At 36.8% G+C, this 17,431-nt stretch overlaps 1 protein-coding gene across 2 annotated transcripts in view; it reads left to right on the forward strand.

Moving 5' to 3' along the window:
• Nucleotides 1-4,040, forward strand: part of CYSLTR1 (cysteinyl leukotriene receptor 1) — a 65,036-nt gene extending 60,996 nt beyond the window's left edge. Inside the window, exons 3-6 of one of the 2 annotated variants that reach the window (XR_014075335.1) lie at nt 476-585; nt 1,981-2,108; nt 2,813-3,071; nt 3,774-4,040. Coding sequence is in view for 1 of the 2 variants with exons in the window: in XM_081563549.1 (XP_081419675.1) it covers nt 503-1,525 (1,023 nt within the window). In the remaining variant the exon portion in view is untranslated. Of the gene's footprint in view, nt 1-475; nt 2,648-2,812; nt 3,072-3,773 lie in introns of those variants that run through there. The other variant, XM_081563549.1, reaches the window with a different exon arrangement.
• Nucleotides 4,041-17,431: the final 13,391 nt, after the last annotated feature.

A 17,431-nucleotide genomic window follows, 5' to 3' on the forward strand; every position in this document is an offset into this window, starting at 1 on the left:
CCCTCCCACCTCCCTCCCCATCCCATCCCTCCGGGTCATCCCGGTGCACCAGCCCTGAGCTCCCTATATCATGCATCGATAGATAGATAGATAGAAGATAGATAGATATTCATACTTATGAAACTACTATCTTTAAAACTTTTCTCTAAAAACAAACCCATTTAAAAAGATTTATAGGATAGTACTGGAGTAATATGGCTTAAAATAAGGCTCTTTTAGCTAGGTCATAAAGATTAAGAAGTCCATCAGGCAAACATGGATAGGAAATGGGGGAAAGGAATTTTCTGGGTGCCTATAGGACCCAGACACTTCTCCTGGGGACAAAGTCCAGAAGAATATCTCTTCATTGACCCACCACTCTTCTTCCTGCTGTTTTCAAATATATATATATAGCGACGCTATAAAATGAAATGTTAGTACATCCTATAATTTATGGAAGAGCAAAAATTGACAAGATTTTTTATATACATTATAGGCACCAAGAAGACGCTCCTAGAGAAACATGGATGGAGTTGGAAATCTAACAGTATCTTCTTCCAGTAGTAACGCATGCAATGACACCATTGATGATTTCCGAAATCAAGTGTATTCCACCTTGTACTCTATGATCTCCATTGTGGGCTTCTTTGGCAATGGCTTTGTGCTCTATATCCTCATAAAAACATATCATGAGAAGTCAGCCTATCAAGTATACATGATTAATTTAGCAGTAGCTGATCTACTGTGCGTGTGCACACTGCCTCTCCGTGTGGTCTATTATGTTCACAAAGGCATTTGGCTCTTTGGTGACTTTTTATGTCGCCTCAGCACCTATACCTTGTATGTCAACCTCTATTGTAGCATCTTCTTTATGACAGCCATGAGCTTTTTCCGGTGCATTGCAATTGTTTTTCCAGTCCAAAATATTAATTTGGTTACACAGAAAAAAGCCAGGTTTGTGTGTGTTGGTATTTGGATTTTTGTGATTTTGACTAGTTCTCCATTTTTAATGTCCAAATCTTACAAAGATGAGAAAAATAATACTAAGTGCTTTGAGCCTCCACAGGACAATCAAGCTAAATATTATGTCTTGGTCTTGCATTATGTATCATTATTTTTTGGATTTATCATTCCTTTCATTATTATAATTGTCTGTTACACAATGATCATTTTGACCTTACTAAAAAATTCAATGAAGAAAAATCTATCAAGCCGTAAAAAAGCTATAGGAATGATCATAGTTGTGACAGCTGCCTTTTTGATCAGCTTCATGCCATATCATATTCAACGTACCATTCACCTTCATTTTTTACACAATGAAACAAAACCCTGTGATTCTGTCCTTAGAATGCAAAAGTCAGTGGTCATAACCTTGTCTCTGGCTGCATCAAATTGTTGCTTTGACCCTCTCCTATATTTCTTTTCAGGGGGGAACTTTAGGAGAAGGCTGTCTACATTTAGAAAGCATTCTTTGTCCAGCACGACTTATGTACCCAAGAAGAAGACCTCCTTGCCAGAAAAAGGAGAAGAAATATATAAAGAATAGTTTAAGCCTATTTTTGATGATTCCCAAATCACTGTTTTCTCAAATCATTCACAGTAAAAATAAGAACTTCCATTAATAATTTACACTTTCTTGACTTAATTTACTTAACCTATAAATCTATCTCATTTATGAATTCACATTATTAGAGGGCCTAAAGATATTTTTAGTGTTAAAATTCAGTTCAAGTCTATGAACTAAATTATAAATGGTTTTCTGATCTTTCACCTAAAGATGGACAAAATTTATATCTTGACACTGTAAAAAATAGGTCTGAGATTAAAGTTTTCCCTCTCAAATAAAAGCTTTACAAAGGGTAAGGACTAGCTTTTTAAGATATAAATTTAGCTAATAGTTCTCTGTGATCCTAACATATTTCTTTGCATGCATGCCAACAGATGAGAGCTGGAGTGAGCCAGAAGCTACATAAAATGTACTATCACCTTCTTTCTTTGTAGCACTGATTGGCTAGGAAAGTATGGCCATTTCTTTCTCTCAAGAAAATGATTATGTGTTGAAATAACCTTGTCTTCAGACAAATGGCCCTAAAGTCTCCATTCAATGTACAATCTGGAAACCGAGGAAGGTAAACCTGATCAAAAGCTAGTTTGTCTCCAGTTTTCTTCTGCTTCTGCCTTAGGCTCCCAAAAGAGAATAGTGGGGGCTTTGTTGCTCACTGAGATTCTTTTAGGGAACTCTCTCCCTAAACAAGATGCAATCCTTCCTTAATAAAGCAGATGACTGGCACTGCCATATAATAACAGAAATAATTTAAAATTTATCTAAAGAAGAGGAAAGAGAATCTACTTTTCTACACACTTATTACTGGAACCACAATGAACTGCAATGAGTCTCTGAATAAAAATTTGAATGTTGATATTGCAAATTTTAAGAAATACTTATATTTATGCATATTGTGTAAACTACATGTAAGAAATTTTGCTGTATACATTTATGAGTAGAAGTTAGTTTTAACCTTTGTTATATTTTATGCTTTTTACTTTTATTAGCATGTTGACAGGAATATCAAAGATATACTTACAGTGGGTTTTATGTTATAATGGAAACTTTCTTCTTAAAATAGCAATAGCTTGATTATGGCTGAAATATAATATTCATGAGCAAGTTTTTGTCGAAGTGTAGTCTGTTCCTTAATTCTGTGTTTCAAAAAGTGCATTATCTCAGAGGAAATGATAATGTTGAAAAAAAGAAAAGCTAGGATAGAAGTTCTATCTGAATCTGCCACATGCATGTAATTTCTATTTCACTTCTAATGTTGCAATCCCTTAGAAAACCTGAAAGATAGAAGATTTCTGCATGCATAAGGCTCTTCAGTCATGTCCAACTCTTTACAACCCTATGGACTATAGCCTGCCAGACTCCTCTCTCCATGGGATTCTCCAGCCAAGAATACTGGAGTGGATTGCAATGCCCTCCTCCAAGGGATCTTTCTGACCCATGAATAGAACCTGTATCTCATATGTCTCCTGCATTGGCAGGCAGGTTCTTTATTACTAGCACCACCTGGGAAGCCCATAGGATCTCTAAGGTATAGTAATAACTGGTGCCCATTTATCTTTTACATCCCTGAGGTTTCTACAAGTAAAAGTACCTGCACTTTTACCCTATACTTTTTTGGTTTGGGGGTTTTTTTGCTTGACAAAGATCAAATGTAATATGTGTCATAAAATCAGTCCTTATTTCTCATTTACTAAGCTTTCTGTTATTCAATAAGTATAGTGTAGTAGAACAATACTACATTGAAAGCCAGAAGACCTGGATGCTAATCTGATCTCTATTACTTACTAGCAGTGAAACTTGAAGCAAGTAACATAAACTCTGATTCTCAGATTTCTCACTTGTAAAGTGGGAATAATAATACTTGTCCTGCCTTTCTTTTTTTTTTCCTGCCTTTCTTACAAGGCACATTTGAAACTCAAATGTAATCACATATTTTAACACACATATGTTAAAATTTTACCTTAAAACATACAGTGTGGTACAATTTATCACACTAAATATAAAGTATTTAGAGATAGTTTTGTTACTTAAACATACTGAATCATATTTACTATTGGGTTGGCCAAAAAGTTCATTCAGGTTTCCTACAACCACATATGTGAAATCCAAATGAACTTTTTGGCCAACCCAATACAAAGATTCTCAGTTCTGAAAGAATTAGAACAAAATATAGCCATAGTTAAAATATATTGCACATAAAATAATCTTGTTTATTTTTTCCTACCTCCAGGTTTTTGCCTGTGTTCTCATTTCCAACCACAGCCCCACTTCCTCCCACTCAGAAACATACCATGCTTTAATCACCTACAAGCTCACCATGAATTTATTCTTCTCTAATGCTGTATGTATCATAACCTGTACCACACTGTTTTGCACTCAATTTTTTTGCTAATTTTTCCAAATATATTAGTATTTTCTCCAAAAGTGAAATAATTGCTTTGTGTAATTATCAAATCCTTGAAAATCATGCCTTTAAATCAAAGTGCGTAACGTTTAATGAGCATTTGCTCTGTTTTAATTACTTTGTCTGTATCAGTTCATTTAATGCTTACAACTGCCCTGTGAGGTGGGTTCCGTTATTATCCTTGTCTTACTGATTGAAAAACATAGGCACAAAGAGGTTAAGTAATTTATCTAATGTCAGATAGCTGGTACGCATCAGAATCAGAGTTCAAATCTAGCCTGGTGCCCTGTGATGACCTAGAGGGGTGGAATGGGAGGATGGGAGGAAGGCTCAAGAGGGAAGGTATGTATATATATGGCTGATTCATGTTTTTGTATGGCAGAAACCAACAAAACATTGTAAAGTAATTAACCTCCAATTTAAAAAATTAATTACTGACTCACAAAATAATTAAATAAACAAAGACCTTCTGAGATAATTAAATATATCTCTCAATAGCTACCTCCTATTAACACTTTAGTGATTCCAACCATGGAAAATTCAGAAGCTTGAAAGGTGAGATTAGATCTCAGAGCAATGTAAATTTGTAGACCCTTCCAGTAGCAACATTACACTTGAGGTGAAAAAAAAACCTCACTTTTTCTATTCTACTTTATGTGCACAAGCTAGATTAGATTGTATTTCCTTAACTCTGAAATAGCACAATATTTCTGAGAGGCCAAATCCAGAACATTTTCTTTGACCCATCCTAGATCTCTGTTATCCTAGATAAAACACAAGACAAATTCTAACTCCTCATTCATTTGTTCATTGCTTCGTTTTTCTCTGAACTATATAGAATCCCTTTATATAATTCCCCCTGTAATAATTCTCCAAAAATCACAAGAATATATTTCTATTTTAAATTACAAAAACATAACTTAAATTTTATCAAACAGTTTTTTATAGAACACCTGCTCAATTGACATTTAAATCTGTATCCTTAAGCACCTGACCTTTATAGTTTCTCTTGATAGCTAGGCATTTGATTTAGGAAACATTTTATATGTCACAAGAACTGTCTTGGAAACTAAGCACAACTAAATAAGCCTTATAGGAAACGAACTTTTTGGCAAAGAAAGTTATATTGTTCAAAGGAAAAAATAAAAGTTTCTAAGACCAAAAAAAAGTTTTCACTGCAGTCTAAGTAGACAAAAATGACCATTTTCATTCTTCCTAAACACTCATAACTACTTTTGTTTTGGTGTGGTGGTTTTCTATGACCTTGTTAACTTAAAAGATTAATGGTCACTTGAAGACACAGAGACACATGAACATTAAAATTTTAAAAATAATGTCTACCTACTCATAAAAAACAGGTTCTTCTTTCCATACCTTTAGCAAAGTGTAATTCAAATTACTACCTATTATTAGTCTCCTTTAAAAAAAAATCAAACAACTGACAAAGAAAACCAAGAAAATTTATCTCCTTTCACTCTTCCACATGGTTTTCATTTTTACTAGATAATGGATACAGGTCTTCACCATAAGATTTGGTTCTTTTATCCATCCATAAGAAAAAATTCATTGCTTAAAATAACACCATAACAACTTTTCTTGTATACCATTTTTATTAAGTATAATTATTAAATATAATACATTTAAATCTAATTATAAGAGCATTCAAAAGCAGATCCTATAGCTCTATGGGACTTGATTTCTGTTTCTATTCTCACTATGCCAAAATAAGTACTCACATAACTATGATCTTGACAATCTAAGCTTTCTTCCTCTGGCTTAGAAGGATCCTATCAACAATATATATTCAAATTTTGTCAGAATATTGGAAGAAGCCTGAAACTCCTTGATTCAACAGAATTAGGAACTAGCTTATCAACAGGAAAAAATGGGCTTTCTTCAGGGGTGAAATAATTAGGGACACTTAAAGTGGATATTCATATCATTAGAAAACCTCAAGAAGCAACTTGGAATGCCTGAGAAAAGCAACTGGAGGTGATACTGGAACAACATGTACCCAGGAACACTAAAGGGAGGATTCAGATGTATGACAGGAGATTCTGGATAGCTTATGCAGTCTCCTCCTTAGTCAACTGTATTCTTCATCAATCCACCTTAAGCTTTCCTAGCTTACTCACCAAATAAAAAGGTATTGACTGGCCAATAAGAATATCCATCTGTTTAGCTACTCTAGTTTGACTGTAAAGTATTCAATTGACTTTCTAGCAAAAATTCTTTTCTGGTGAGTTTGGGCAATATGAGCCAGCTTTCCTGGGGTCTTATCTCCATACCCTCTCCTCTCTGCCCCAACTCAGCTCTGAACAAAATAAGCTGAACAATGATGGAGGTTTCTAGATCTAAAGTTTTGGAAGTCCCAACTCTAGAACAGAGAAAAACTATAACCACAAAGTCTTGCTTATCAAGTTATCCCTCAATACTACAAGTGGCACTTTGGAAGTAGAAACCTATTATAATCCCCTTGACTATGCCTACAAATAATTTTTTCGATATTTGAACTAACAGTCTTAAAATCTGTGATTCTCTGTATTCATTTGTCTCTCAAATTTTGGGTATAGCAGCTTGACCTGTGACCTCTATTCTCTGAGGGATCTAAGAAGAATTGTTGATTTTCAGTTTGTTCAGTTTTTTTTTCAATTGTGGTGATGGGCTTGTCAACTTTCAAGTTCTTTACACCAGAAGAGCAAACTCTGGGAGTCAGTGAAGTACAGGGAAGCCTGGCATGCTGCAGTAGTGGCTGAACAACAAGAGACTTCAAGGGACAATGTCAAATGCAGCAACATCCTAGAGGTCTGAGAAGGATAAGAGAGACAGAAAGTACCTGAGAAAATGTTGGAATAGACAATTAGATGAAACCTTCCCTAACATGGGAAAGTAGACAGTCACCCAAGTCCAGAAAGTGCAGAGAGTCTCAGGCAGGATAAACCCAAGGAGGAACATGCCAAGACACATACTAATCAAAAGGACATAAGTTAAAGACAAAGAAACAGTATATGTAACAGGAAAGGAAAAGAGACAAAAAACAAACAAAAGCCCATAAGTTTATCAAATCTCTCAGCAGAAACTCTGCAGGTCAGAAGAGAGTGGCATGACACATTTAGAGCAATGAAAGAGAAGAACCTAAAACCAAGAATATTCTACCCAGCAAGACTCTCTTTCAGATTCAACAGAGAAATCAAAAGTTTTACAGGAAAAAAAAGTTCAGAGAATTACCACCAATAGACTAGGTTTGTAACAAATGCTAAAGGAACTTTTCTAGACAGGAAAGAAAAGACCAAAACTAGAAACAAGAAAATTTCTACTGGAAAACCTCACCAATAAAGACAAACACACAGTAAAGGTAGAAAATCATCTGCACACATTTATAATATCAAAAACAGCAATTATGAGGAGAGCACAAATGCAGGATATTGGAAACGCATTTAAAATGAAAAAACAGCAGCTTGAAATAATCTTGTTTATATATAGACTGTTATATTAAATCCTCATGGTAACTGCAATCCAAAAATCTACAATAGATACAGACACACAAAAAAAGGAAACCAAACACAACATTAAAGTTAGTAATCAAATCACAAGAGAAAAGAACAAAAGAGACCCAAAAAACAAATTCAACACAGATTTTTAAAATGACAATAAGAACATACATATCAATAATTACCTTAAATGTAAATAGATTAAATGTTCAAACCAAAAGACATAGACTGGCTGAATAGATTTTTTAAATCTCCAGATCTATGGACACATACAAACTGAAAGTGAAATGGATGAAAAAAGGTAGCCCATGCAAATAGACCAATATTCAAGAAATCTGGAAAACACAGCGGTGGCCACAGGACTCAAAAAGGTCAGTTTTCATTCCAATCCCAAAGAAGGGCAATGCAGAAAATGTTCAAACTACCACACAATTGCACTCATTTCACATGCTAGCAAGGTAATTATCAAAATCCTTCAAGCTAAGCTTCAATAGTACATGAACCTAGAACTTCCAGAAGTACAGGCTGGATTTAGAAAAAGCAGAGGAAAGAGAGATCATTTGCCAACATCTGTTGGACCATAGAAAATGCAAGAGAATTCCAGAAAAACATCTGCTTCTGCTTCATTGACTATGCTAAAGTCTTCGACTGTGTGAATCACAACAAACTATGGAAAATTCTTAAAGAGACAGGAATACCAGACCACTTTACCTGCCTCCTGTAAAACCTGTATGCAGGTCAAGAAGCAACAGTTAGAACCGGGCATGGAACAATGGACTGCTTCCAAATTGGGAAAGGAGTACATCAAGGCTGTATATTGTCACCCTATTTATTTAAATTATATGCAGATTACATCATGCGAAATGCTGGGCAGGATGAAGCACAAGCTGGAATTAAGATTGCAGGCAGAAATACCAATAACCTCAGAAATGCCAATGACATCACTCTTATGGCAGAAAGCAAAGAGGAACTAAAGAGCCTCTTGATGAAGGTGAAAGAAGAGAGCGAAAAAGCTGGCTTAAAACTCAACATTCAACAAATGAAGACCATGGCATCCAGGCCCATCAGTTCAGTTCAGTTCAGTCGTTCAGTTGTGTCCGACTCTTTGCGACCCCATGAATTGCAGCACGTCAGGCCTCTCTGTCCATCACCAACACCCGGAGTCTACCCAAACCCATGTCCATCGAGTCAGTGATGCCATCCAAACATCTCATCCTCCATCGTCCCCTTCTCCTCCCGCCCCCAATCCTACCCAGCTTTAGGGTCTTTTCCAATGAGTCAACTTTTCGCATGAAGTGGCCAAAGGATTTCAGTTTCAGCTTCAACATCAGACCTTCCAATGAACACCCAGGACTGATCTCCTTTAGGATGGACTGGTTGGATCTCCTTGCAGACCAAGGGACTCTCAAGAGTCTTCTCCAACACCACAGTTCAAAAGCATCATTTCTACGGCGCTCAGCTTTCTTCACCGTCCAACTCTCACATCCATACATGACCATTGGAAAAACCATAGCCTTGACTAGACGGACTTTTGTTGGCAAAGTAATGTCTCTGCTTTTAAATATGCTATCTAGGTTGGCCATAACCTTCCTTCCAAGGAGTAAGCATCTTTTAATTTCATGGCTGCAATCACCATCTGCAGTGATTCTGGAGCCCAAAAGTATAAAGTCTGACACTGTTTCCACTGTCTCCCCATCTGTTTCCCATGAAGTGATGGGACCAGATGCCATGATCCTAGTTTTCTGAACGTTGAGCTTTAAGCCAACTTTTTCACTCTCCTCTTTCACCTTCATCAAGAGGCTCTTTAGTTCTTCTTCACTTTCTGCCATAAGGGTGGTGTCATCCGCATATCTGAGGTTATTGATATTTCTTCCAGCAATCTTGATTCCAGCTTGTGTTTCTTCCAGCCCAGCGTTTCTCATGATGTACTCTGCATATAAGTTAAATAAGCAGGGTGACAATATACAGCCTTGATGTACTCCTTTTCCTATTTGGAACCAGTCTGTTGTTCCATGTCCAGTTCTAACTGTTGCCTCCTGACCTGCATACAGGCCCATCACTTCATGGCAAACAGAAAACAAATGGAAATAGTGACAGAATTTGTTTTCTTGGGCTCCAAAACCACTGCAGATGGTAACTGCAGCCATGAAATTAAAAGATGCTTGCTCCTTGGAAGAAAAGTGGTGACAAACATAGACAGCATATTAAAAAGCAGAGTTATCACTTTGCCTACAAAGGTCTGTATAGTCAAAGCTATGGTTTTTCCATTAGTCACATATGGATGTGAGGGCTGGACAATAAAGAAGGTTGAGCACCAAAGAATTGATGCTTTTCAACTGTGGTGTTGGAGAAGACTCTCTTTTCTCTTATTGATTTATTTATTTTAGTTGGAGGCTAGTTACTTTACAATATTGTAGTGGTTTTTGCTATACCTTGATATGAATCAGCCATGGGTTTACATGTGTTCCCCATCCTGAACCCATTATACAGAGTGAAGCAAGCCAGGAAGAAAAACACCAGTACAGTATACTAACGCATATATATGGAATTTAGAAAGATGGTAATGATTACCCTATAAGCGAGACAGAAAAAGAGACACAGATGCATAGAACAGCCTTTTGGAGAAGACTCTTGAGAGTCCCTTGGACTGCAAGGGGATCCAAACAGTCAATCCTAAAGGAAATCAGTCCTGAATATTCATTGGAAGGACTGATGCTCCAATTCTTTGGCCACCTGATGCTAAGAGCCAACTCACTGGAAAAGATCCTGATACTGGGAAAGAGTGAAGGCAGGAGACGAAGGAGACAACAGAGGACAAGATAGTTGGATGGCATCACCGACTCAATGGATGTGAGTTTGAGCAAACTCTGGGAGATGGTGAAGGACAGGGAAGCCTGGCATGCTGCAGTCCATGGCATTGCAAAGAGTCAGACATGGCTGAGCAACTAAGCAAGAACATGCAAATAGAAATCAAAAGAAAACTGGAATAGCAGTACTCTTTTCAGAAAAAAATAGACTTTATACTAAAAACTGTTACAAGAGACAAGGAAAGAAACTAGATAATGATCAGCGGATCAATTCAAGAAGAAGATAAAACAATTATAAATATATACGCACCCAACATAGGAGCACCAAAATATTTAAGAAAAACACTAACAGCTATAAGCAGAAAAATTGACAGTAACACAGTAACAGTGGGGGACTTTAACACCTCAACTTCATCAATGGACAGATCATGCAGACAGAATATCAGTAAGAAAACCCAAGCTTTAAATGACACATTAGACCAGATAGCCTTAATCAATATTTATACAGGTTTCTATCCAAAAGCAGCAAAATACACATTCTTCTCAAGTGCACGTGGAACATCCTCCAGGATTGATCACATGCTGGGCCTCAAGGCAACCCTAGGTAAACTTAAGAAAATTAAACTCATATGAAGCATCTTTTCTCACCACAATGCTGTGAGATTAGAAATCAACCAGAAGGAAAAAAAAAAAACTGTAAAAAAAAAAAAAAAAAACACGTGGAGGCTAAACAGTATGCTACTAAGCAACCAGTGTATTACTAAAGAAGCCAAAGAGGAAATTAAAAAATACTTACAAATGAAAATGAAAGCATGACAATCCAAAATCAATGGGACACGGCAAAAGTAGTTCTAAAGGGAAAGTTTAAGCAATATAGCCCAGCTTCCCTGATTGGCTCAGTGCTAAAGAATCTGCCTGCAATGCAGGAAACACAGGAGATGGTGGTTCAATCCCTGGATGGAAGATGCCCTGGAGGAGGGCATGGTAACCAAGTTTCAGATTGGCAACCCAGTCTGCAGTATTCTTGCCTGAAGAATCCCATAGGCAGAGGAGCCTGGCATGGTACAGTCCATAGGGTCACAAAGAGTCAGACATGACTGAAGTGACTGAGCACTTACATATCAATATAATCTTACCTCAGGAAACAAGAAAAAACACAAATAAACAACCCAACCTTACACCTATAGAGCAACTAGAGAAAGAACAAACAAAACCTAAAGTTCAGTTCAGTTCAGTTGCTCAGTCATGTCTGACTCTTTGCAACCCCAATGGACCACAGCACTCCAGACCTCTCGGTCCTTCATCATCACCCTGAGTTTGCTCAAACTCATGTCCATTGAGTCAGTGATGCCATCCAACCATCTCAACCTCTGTCATCCCCTTTTCCTCCTGCCTTCAATCTTTCCCATTATCAGAGTCTTTTCCAATGAGTCAGTTCTTCACATCAGATGGCCCAAGTATTGGAGTTTTAGCTTCAGCATTGGTCCTTCCAATGAATATTCATGACTGATTTTCTTTAGGATTGACTGGTTGGATCTCCTTGCAGTCCAAGGGACTCTCAAGAGTCTTCTCCAACACCACAGTTCGAAGCCATCAGTTCTTTGGTGCTCAGCCTTTTTTATTGTCCAACACTCACATCTGTACATGACTACTGGAAAAACCATACCTTTGACTATACTAATCTTTGTCGGCAAAGTAATGACTCTGCTTTTTAATATGTTGCCTAGGTTTGTCATTACTTTTCTTTCAAGGAGCAAGCGTCTTTTCATTTCATAGCTGCAATCACCATCCACAGTGATTTTGGAGCCCAAGAAAATAAAGTCTGTCATTGTTTCTGTTGTTTCCTCATCTATTTGCCATGAAGGACTGTACATAATGATAAAGTGATAATCCTAGAAGAAGATATAATATTCATAAACATATATTCACCTAACAAGGAAGCTGATAAATATATAAGCAAATATTTAAAGACATAAAGGAAGAAATTGGCAATAAACAGAATATTTAGAGACTTTAATATCTCACTTACATCAAGGGAGAGATCATTCAGACAGAAAATCAATAAGGAAACAGTGACCTTAAATGACACATTAGACCAGATGGACTTAACAGATATCTATAGAATGTTTCAAATAAAAACAGTAGAATATATTCTTTTCAAATGCACATAGAAATTCTCCAGGATAAATCACATGATAGCTAAAAAAAATGCAAACACATAGAGACTAAACAACATGATACTGAAAAGCAATAGATCAGTGAAGAAATGAAAAAAGAGATCAAAAATACTTGAGACAAATGAAAATAGAAACACAACTATCCAAAATCTATGAGATGAATCAAAAGCTGTTCTAAGTAGAAAGTTTATAGCAATATAGGCCTACATTAAAAAGAAGAAAAAGAAAAATCTCAAATAAGCAACCTAACTTTACAACTAAGGGAATTAGAAAAAAAGGACAACCAAGGCCTAGTTGGAAGATGAAAAAATAATAAAGATCAGAATGGAAATACTATAATGGAGACTAAAACAAACAATAGAAAAGATCAATGAAACCAACAGATGGTTTTGAAAAGTTAAAATTGATAAACCTTTATCCAGACTCATCAAAAAATAAAAGAGTAAGTGTGTTCTTTTTTCTTCTAACTTTGGGCCTTGGCTGTCCTTTTTTTCCTAATTCCTTAGTTGTAAATTTAGGTTGTTCATTTGAGATTTTTCTTTTGAAATAAAAGAGAGAGAACCCAAATAAAATTGGAAATGAAAGAGGAAAAATTACACTTGATTATCACTGAAATACAGATAATACTAAGAGAATTCTATGGACAGTTATATGCCAACAAAGAGAACAATCTGAAAGAGACGGATAAATTCTTAAAAACAGATAATCTTCCACGACTTAATCAGAAAGAAAAAATCTGTACAAAATGATTACTAATAATGAAATTGAATCAATAATCCAAAAACTCCCCAAAAATAAAAGATGGATTCACTGGGGAATTCTACCAAACTTTAAAGAAGGATTAATACCAACACAGACCTACTGTATAGTGCATGGAACTCTGCTCAATGTTATGTAGCAGGCTGGATGGGATAGGAGTTTGAGGGAGAATGGATACATGTATATATATGGCTGAGTCCCTTCACTGTTCACCTGAAACTGTCACAACATTGTTAATCAGCTATACCCAATACAAAATAAAAAGGTTTTAAAAAATAAAGGAAAAAACAGTATACAGTGGTTAAAATTTTTAAAAAATAAAGAAAAGTTAGTACCTATGCGTCTCAAACTGTTTCAAAACACTGAAAAAGGGGAACACTTCCAAACTTATTCCATGAGGCCAGCATTATCCTGATACCAAAACTACACAAAGAGACCAAAAAAAAAAAAATTACAGTCCAATATCCCTGATGAATATATATACAAAAATTCTCAAAAAATATTAACAACCCAAATTCAACAATACATTTAAAGGATAATACATCCTGATCAAATAGGATTTACTCCAGAAATGCAAGGATGGTTTAACATCTGCAAATTAATCAGTGTGATACACCCCATTTACAAAACGAAGAATAAAAATCACAAGATCATCACAATCAATGCAGAAAAAGCATTTGGCAAAATTCAATATCCATTCAACATCCAGAAGAGTGAGCCCCAAAACAAACCCATGCACATATGGTCAATTAATTTACAACAAAAATGACAAGAATGTACATTGAGGAAAAGACATCTTTATAAGTGATGTTGGGGGAATTGGACACCTTCTTGTAAAAGAATAAAGCCGGACCATTTTCTCACACCATGTACAAAAAAAAGAAATCTCAAATTGTAGTAAACTTAAATGTAAGACCTGAAACCATGAAAGCCCTAAAAGAAAATACCAGCAGTACACTCTTTGGGTTTGGTCTTAGCAATATTTTTTTGATCTGCATCCTCAGGCAAGGGCAATAAAAGCAAAAATAAAAAAATGGGACCACATCATACTAAAAAGCTTTGGCAAAGAAAAACAAATCAGCAAAATGAAAATGCAACCTACTGAAAGAGAAACGATCCTTGTGAATGATTAGTCTGATAAGGGGTTATATCCAAAATATATAAAGATCTCATACAACTCAATGTCAAAAAATAAAACAAACAATTCAATTAAAAAATGGTCAGAGGAAATGTCCATTGACAGAGGAATGGATAAAAAAAATGTGATTCATATATACAACGAATAATTGTTGTTCAGTCACTCAAACGTGTCTAACACTTTGTGACACCATGGACTGCAAGTATGCTAGGTTTCCCGTCCTTCACCAAACTACCGCAAAATTGCACTCATCTCACACGCTAGCAAAGTAATGCTAAAAATTCTCCAAGACAGGCTTCAACAGTACATGAACTGTGAACCTCCAGATGTTCAAGCTGGATTTAGAAAAGGAAGAGGAACCAGAGATCAAGTTGTCAACATCTGTTAGATCATCAAAAAAGCAAGAGAGTTCCAGAAAAACATCTACTTCTGCTTTATTGACTACTCCAAAGCCTTTGACTGTGTGAATCACAACAAACTGTGGAAACTGTGGAAAACAACTGTGGAAAAGAGATGGGAATACCAGACCACTTGACCTGCTTCCTGAGACATCTGTATGCAGGTCAAGATGCAACAGTTAGAACTGTACATGGAATAACAGAATGGTTCCAAATCGGGAAAGGAGTACGTCAAGGCTGTATATTGCTTATTTAACTTATATGCAGAGTACATCATGCAAAATGCCAGGCTGGATGAAGCATAAACTGGAATCAAGACTGCAGGAAGAAATATCAATAACCTCAGATATGCAGATGACACCACCTTTATGGCAGAAAGCGAAGAACTAAAGAGCCTCTTGATGAAAGTGAAAGAGGAGACTGAAAAAGATGGCTTAAGACTCAACATTCAGATTCATGGTCCCATCACTTCATGACGAATAGATGGGGAAACAATGGAAACAGTGAGAGACTTTATTTTGGGGGGCTCCAAAATCACTGCAGATGGTGACTGCAGCTGCCAGAGTCCAGCTCCGGCAGCCAGGGAAGCACTGAAGGGATGAACGGGGTCGGTGAATGAAAATGATGCAGTCCCACGCTCAAAGCACTGGGCTGCATGTTTATTTTAAGCATCAGTTTTTCAAAGGAGCATGACTCACAGTATGGGTATTTAACACCCTTCCTAAATAAGAAAAAGGAGGATTTACTTGTATCTTATCTGGAGCTATCTTCAAACCCCAGTTTTCCAAGGCCTCAATCAATTCAGATAAGATTTGTTGCAATAAGGCTCTATCTTTATGGGCAGCCAAAATATCATCCATATAGTGTATCAAATATAAATCTATATACTTCCCACTAACATTTTGCGCAGCTTGATCCACAAATTTTTGACACAAGATGGGGCTATTTTTCATTCCCTGAGGCAAAACCTTCCATTGAAACCTTCTATAGGGCTGTTTAAAATTAACTGAAGGAAGACTGAAGGCAAATCTTTTACAATCTTGAACAGCCAGGGGGATGGTAAAGAAACAATCTTGTAGATCTATGACTATTACATTATATTGAAAAGGTACGGCTACTGGGGAAGGGAGACCCGGCTGAAGGGCCCCCATGTCTTCCATAGTTGCGTTTATAGCTCTCAAATCTTGTAACAATCTCCATTTTCCTGATTTCTTCTTAATGACAAAAATAGGAGTATTCCAGGGACTATTAGAAGGCTCTATATGGCCGGCCGCCGGTTGCTCCATAACTAAGTCCTCAGCTGCCTGCAGCTTTTCAGCTGATAAGGGCCATTGCTCCACCCATACCAGATCATCAGAATTCCAGGTAATAGGATCAGCAGCAAGAGCAATAGCCTCTAGGATAAATTTGAATATCTTAAACCTTTTTTATTTTTGTTAGGAACCCTTTCTAATGGAGAAACAATTCCCTGCTGATCTTTACCAAGCCGCTTGTCGGAATTATACCTCATTTGCAGCATTTGGTTAGTAACTTTTTCATCTGGGCTATATAAAAGCATTCCCATCTGAGATAATATATCTCTCCCCCATAAAGAAAAAGGCAGTGAAGGAATCACATATGGGCAAAAGGTGCCTTGTGCCCCCTTTTCATCTGACCATGTCAAAATTTGTGAGCTCTTTTTTTTTTTTAATAAATTTATTTATTTTAGTTGGGGGCTAATTACTTTACAATATTGTAATAGTTTTTGCCATACATTGACATGAATCAGCCATGAGTTTACATGTGTTCCCCTTCCTGGACCCCCCACCCACCTCCCTCCCCATCCCATCCCTCTGGGTCATCCCATTGCCCCAGCCCTGAGCCTTTGTCTCATGCATCAAACATGGAATGGTGTTCTGTTTCACATATGATAATATACATGTTTCAATGCTATTCTCCCAGAGCATCCCACCCTCACCTTCTCCCTCAGAGTCCATAAAATTGTTCTATGCATCTGTGTCTCTTATTCTGTCTCGCATATAGGGTTATCGTTACCATCTTTCAAATTCCATATATATGCATTAGTATACTGTATTGTTGTTTTTCTTTCTGGCTTACTTCACTCTGTATAATGGGCTCCAGTTTCATCTATCTCAGTAGAACCAATTCAAATGTATTTTTTTTAATGGCTGAGCAATAATCCATTGTGTATATGTACCACAGCTTCCTTATCCATTCATCTGCTGATGGACATCTAGGTTGCTTCCATGTCCTGGCTATTGTAAACAGTGCTGCGATGAGCATTGGGGTACACGCGTCTCTTTCAATTCTGGTTTCTTCGGTGTGTATGCCCAGCAGTGGGATTGCTGGATCATATGGCAGTTCTATTCCCAGTATTTTAAGGAATCTCCACACTGTTCTCCATAGTGGCTGTACTAGTTTGCATTCCCACCAACAGTGTAAGAGGGTTCCCTTTTCTCCACACCCTCTCCAGCATTTATTGCTTGTAGACTTTTGGATAGCAGCCATTCTGACTGGTGTGAAATGATACCTCATTGTGGTTTTGATTTCCATTTCTCTAATAACGAGCGATGTTGAGCATCTTTTCATGTGTTTGTTAGCCATCAGTATGTCTTCTTTGGAGAAATGTCTGTTTAGTTCTTTGGCCCATTTTTTGATTGGGTCGTTTATTTTTCTGGAATTCAGCTGCAGAAGTTGCTTGTATATTTTTGAGA

This window comes from Giraffa tippelskirchi, chromosome X (genome assembly GCF_054371585.1).
Source record: "Giraffa tippelskirchi isolate mGirTip1 chromosome X, T2T-mGirTip1v1.2.pri, whole genome shotgun sequence".
NCBI lineage: Eukaryota > Metazoa > Chordata > Mammalia > Artiodactyla > Giraffidae > Giraffa > Giraffa tippelskirchi.